The following is a 5,361-nucleotide window of genomic DNA, read 5'->3' on the forward strand; positions in this document are numbered from 1 at the left end:
ACCACCTCTAAACCTAATTTGGGGGATTAGTGTTTTAATTCAATTCCCTCAGAGCATGGAAAATTCTTCCTGTGCATGAACGCAAAGGAAAAAATGAATAATGGTCATAAACAAACCAGCTGATCCACCAAAGAGACAGGATTGTTATACACATTAATTCATATACAAAGGCTAAAGGCAAAATGGGAAATAAGTCATTTCCTATTACTTAAGGAAAGTACAAGCATAAAATCATATCCTTTAAAAATTAAAAAAATATTTTCTCTATTTTGGCCTCGTACACAATGCAGTTTGTCAAGTCTATAGAGCTACAGATATCCACCTTTTATCATATTAATTTTAGAAAAGCAAGATTTTCACATAAATAGCTCAGGTGGTAACTCTTCAAGATCACTTTTAGTTATTCATTTAGGTAACATGTAGCATTTGCACTAAAGGGAAAAAAAAATCTGTATTAGGTAGCAAAACATCTGTAGTAACCTGAAACAGACCTAAATATCTTGGGTCAATAATCAAGACAGACCTTATTATATGTTGCTCAGCTCACAAACCTGAAGTGTGGCTTGGCTAATTACAATTTTTATAGTTATCCACCATTGAGAACCTTACCAACACTCTATACTCTGATATGAAAAAAAAAAAAAAAAAAAGGAAGAAAAAAGAAAAGGTAGATAAATGGCCACATTCAAAAAGTCTTTTAAAAATTAGTTCTGGGGCGCCTGGGTGGCTCAGTCTGTTGGACGTCCGACTTCGGCTCAGGTCATGATCTCACAGTCCGTGAGTTTGAGCCCCGCGTCGGGCTCTGTGCTGACAGCTCAGAGCCTGGAGCCTGCTTCGGAGTCTGTGTCTCCCTCTCTCTCTGCTCCTCCCCTGCTCATGCTCTGTCTCTCTCTGTCGCAAAAATAAATAAAAACATTTAAAAAAATTAAAAAAAAAAAGAAAAAAATTAGTTCTTAGTTTTTAATTATTGTAAAGAGTAAGTATTTAAATTTGTTGCTGTGCTTTGGTAGATTTTAAGTATCATATATGGACTCTAAATAAAAAGAACATCATAGCACTTTTGTTTTCTTAGGCATTTCAGCTTAAACATTAAAGTATGAAAGAAATGTGAGTTCATTCTTATGGATAATAATGCAACTTTATTGTGTGCAACCTGTTTCACACCAAGTATTAGTTTTTCCATGTGAAGTAAGTTGAGATTGAAAATGATAAAGTTATTGTTAAGGAGACACACAGAAAGGCAATAGAAAATGCTGAAAAAAGTTTTTGTCTGAAACTGGAAAACAGAACAGTCTGGAAGAAAAAAAAAAGATATGAGAAGAGTACCACAGGTTACTAACACCAAAAAAACTACTTTGTGGGAGAGAAGGGCCAGGCGATGATCTCAGAAGGGAGGGTTGGATTTCATGTGCATTTTTAACGTATTTGCTTGGCAATAATAATCCCGGAATTTTCTTCTGCGTTGTTAGAGCTCTTAACCTTTCCCACTGTCTATAATTTTATTATGCAGCATAATATATATGTTTTTATTTAGCGCAAAGTCCATCTGTCTAATTTTGCCCCTCACCAGCAAAGTCATACCTCAGATACACAGCGGGAACCAACTGGAAGACCTATCAGAGTATATGTGAAGTTTGGACTTTTTAATTAAAATTTTTTTATTATCCTATTTTGGTTTCCTTACTGAGTAGTCTCCTAGGGAAAAATAAGTCCTGTGAGTTTACTGGTCTGCTTTAGAAGTACAATTTAGACTCACAGAAATGAAAGTTAAAGAGAGATCCAAAGTTTCGCTTAAAATAAAAATCACCAGACAAGATAGGCTATGAAATCCTCCTCCCTGTGGTTGAGGACACGTAACACTTTGGAGCAGCTGTCCTCAAACACTTCTGTCCAGAACCCACTCCTCTTCTGGAGTTTCTGAACTCTTTCTGCTCCACACCACCTTCAGCTCTCTTCCCTAAACTGCCATTGGTGATATGTATATCTGTCACTTTGGGTGAGATGGGAATAAAGGAGGCAAAGTCCGTACCACTTATCAGAAACATGAGAAGAGAAACATATCCTTGGACTTGTTTTAGTGTTCTAATTGGCAAATATGCCAAAGGACTGACAACCTTGTATGCTGTGGTGGAAACGAACCTCTGATGCAAGATCTACAATCCTCTAACGCAACATACAAAAGCAATATACATAGGCCAGTTCAGTTAAAACTCTTACTTTTTTTGGTACTCTGTGATAGGACTTTAGAAAAGATAAATCCCAATGGTGGAACATAATTTAAGTGTGGCAGAAAAGGAGAAATAATGAGGCCTGAAATCCAAAGATAAACGCATTATTGAGGCATATTCCCCTGGCCCTTAGGTATGTGGACAAAGAGGTCACGCGTTACTGTGAGACAGAGGGTCAAAGGTGACACAGGGCTCCAAGAAAATATTTACCAGTGAAATGTGATGATTCATTTATCAGTCCAGAAATACCAAGTACAAAACTTCAAGATATAAAGAAGGATCAAATTATATAATGTATATGATTCAATTTAAAAATTCTTAGCCCTCTTACATTATGTTATCTAGATTACAATAGTAAAAAATCAAATTACATTCATATGAAACTTGTATAAAAAGAAATCAAATCCATTGTTATGAAATTTTATAGTACAATTATTTTCTGATGGGTCTTTTCTTAGGTCATGGTATTTATAATTCCATTTACATCTGTGTAATTTTTCAAAGTGAAAAACAAAAGACAGTCAATAGAAATCTAAACTTTCATTTGCAAAACTCCATTCAGTTTCCGGGCTAGTAACACATGGTGATGTCGACTTGTCCTCCAGACATGGACTGCTACCAAAGATCCCCAGTTTATGGAGCATGCAGGCCTCTACTCATTAGGAACGCTTTTTGGTTTGGCTCACGTTTCAAGAAATTCTGCAGCATGTCCATGCCGTCCAGAGATCCCCCAGGTTTCAGGATTAGGTTTCTGTATTTCATTCCAACCTAATAAAATAAAACATCACACCTAATAATTCATTGTTAAAGCAATTTCCCAAATCTCTAGATGCAAAAGAAAAAGGAGGAAGGGTGAAGAAAAAGGGACTTTGACTTTACTTTGTCTGGATGTTCTCTTTTGCCTTAACTACAGCTCTATAGAGCTGTACTTATTTATTTTGGTAGCTATGAGAGCTGAAGCTTAAACCTCCAGTCTTCTACGTTCCTCTTTATTACTGTCTTATCTCCTTAGAGTTTCAACGGTGAGCAAACAAACAAAAAATAGCCAATGGAATGTATAACAGATTCCTCTATTTAGTAGCCCATCTCAAATGCTATTTCAAAAGAGTTAGCAAACCAAGTGTTTAAGAAGGCCACAAATAGGGGATTTGTGTACCTAGAACCAGTGGCATCACCACTGCCAAAATGGCTTCTGCTATGTTTTTACAAGGGGTTTATAAAAAATGCCTCATCCTTATGGATGGCGGTAGGACAACAGCACATGTCCCAGGTGTAGGTTAAGTTATTTCTGTGGGCTCAGAGCTAGGAATAAGGACCTTTGTAAAGTTTTCCTTGGGGATGAGGTCTGCAACCTTAAAACACAATGTAGTTACTCTGCCTTTATTTACATAAACGTAGCAGCAAGTAAAGTGAAGGAAAACGACTGAAATTCAGTATCAGTGTCATTCATTATTTTCACTTCCTTTTCATCATCCTTTTAGGGATACAAAGCAAGACAATTCAGTGAAGAAAAATTCCAAATATACATATAAATAGTTCACAGAGTAACACTTTTAAATTTATATCCATTAAATCATTTGATCAATATGACTAACAGTCTTTTTGACAATAATAGCCAGAGAATTTTCAGAGACAAAAGTAACTTTTGACTTATAACAATAATTCTCTTTGGTACAACCATCAGAGATAAGTCTAGTCAAATTGTAAATAAACGAAAACATGCATGAATGAAATTTACCAAGTTAGATACAAAACTATTTTATTCCCTATAGCGTCATAAAATAAAAATTTTGGGGTTTATTTTTTTGTTATTAACAGAAATCATCTGCAGTTTATTAATCCTGACAGGTTAACATCAAACTTCCTAGTCTGGGCCCTGATTAGGAGTAAATAGTCAGTTACCTTCTTGTAAAGTCTAGGGCAGCACAGTCCAACAGGAATATAATATAAGAAACATAAATAACTTAAAATTTTCTAGTAATCACATTTTAGAAGGTAAAAAAAGTCAAAATGGTGAAACTAATTTTAATAAGATATTTTAACCATATATCTATGTTACTTCAGCATATGTCAATATAAAAATTACTGAGATTTACTTTCTGTGGTAAGTCATCAAAATCTCGTGTGTGTTTTTCACTTTTCCAGCACAAGTTTTTAGTTATGCTAGCCACATTTCAGGTGCTTGACAGCCACAGGGAGCTACCACAGTGGACAGGGGTAGGGCCTAGAACACAATGTGATCTTTAGAAGGGCTTATTGGACAATATTCTAGTATGACAATGAAAAGGCATGTAGTAATCTTGTTGCCTTATGTTTTAGATAAATTTTCCTAAAGAGGGTAGGCCTGTAATCACTGATACTCGAATTTCTGAAAACTCTGGTAATGAAGACTTAAGCTAGATTTAATGTTTTTTGGGGGGTGGGGAATGATGTGTAGTTTTTTGCTTGGTCTGTAGCAATCCATTACTGTTAGGCTAGCAATTGGGAACCTAAAATGTGAGTGATGGCTGATCCTGCCATAGACATTATTATTCTAAGAAGTAGCAGCTTAGAGCTCTGGAGCCCAAACACAGTCTACCTCCCTTTTCTTTCTTTCATTGCCCCAAATGCCTACATTTGACCAGTGTTAAATCAGTAGGGGGAAAGGGTAGTATGGGGAAGAAAGACGGTGCTCTCCTGGATCTTCACCCCTTTCCCTAAGAAGCCACCATAAAAATAGGGAGAACTGGGGCTCCTGGGTGGCTCAGTCGGTTAAGCGACTGACTCTTGATTTTGGCTCAGGTCATGATCTCATGGCTGTGCAATCATCCTGCATCGGGCAGCTCCATACCCAGCATGGGGCCTGCTTGGAATTCATTCTCATTCTCATTCTCTCTGTCAATTTCTCTCTCTCTCTCTCTCTCTCTCTCTCCCTCTCTCCTCCCTCCATACCTCCCTCCCCTGCCTGTGCTCTCTCTCTCTAAAAAAATAAACAGACATTTAAAAGAATCTCCCACAACGTGGCTACCTGACAAAATAGTCTCATTTTGTACAAAGAACTGCAGTTCTAGCCAGCAAAGAGATGCAGGTACTTGAGTTGCATGGCGCTGTGAAGAGGCAGCTCAGGGCTCCTCTGACCAGTAAGGTCATCGCG

The 5,361-nt window shown here is 37.0% G+C and overlaps 1 protein-coding gene across 1 annotated transcript in view; it reads right to left on the reverse strand.

The window, feature by feature from the left end:
* Nucleotides 1–1,119: 1,119 nt before the first annotated feature.
* The window catches only part of NLN (neurolysin), a 109,789-nt gene continuing 105,547 nt past the window's right edge, over nt 1,120–5,361 (reverse strand). The window contains exon 13 of the mRNA XM_040451918.1: nt 1,120–2,996. Within this exon, the coding sequence (XP_040307852.1) occupies nt 2,862–2,996 (135 nt within the window). The 3' untranslated portion in view covers nt 1,120–2,861. The remainder of the gene's footprint in view (nt 2,997–5,361) is intronic.

Source organism: Herpailurus yagouaroundi, unplaced genomic scaffold, assembly GCF_014898765.1.
Source record: "Herpailurus yagouaroundi ecotype Mexico unplaced genomic scaffold, PumYag 29, whole genome shotgun sequence".
NCBI classification, from domain to species: domain Eukaryota; kingdom Metazoa; phylum Chordata; class Mammalia; order Carnivora; family Felidae; genus Herpailurus; species Herpailurus yagouaroundi.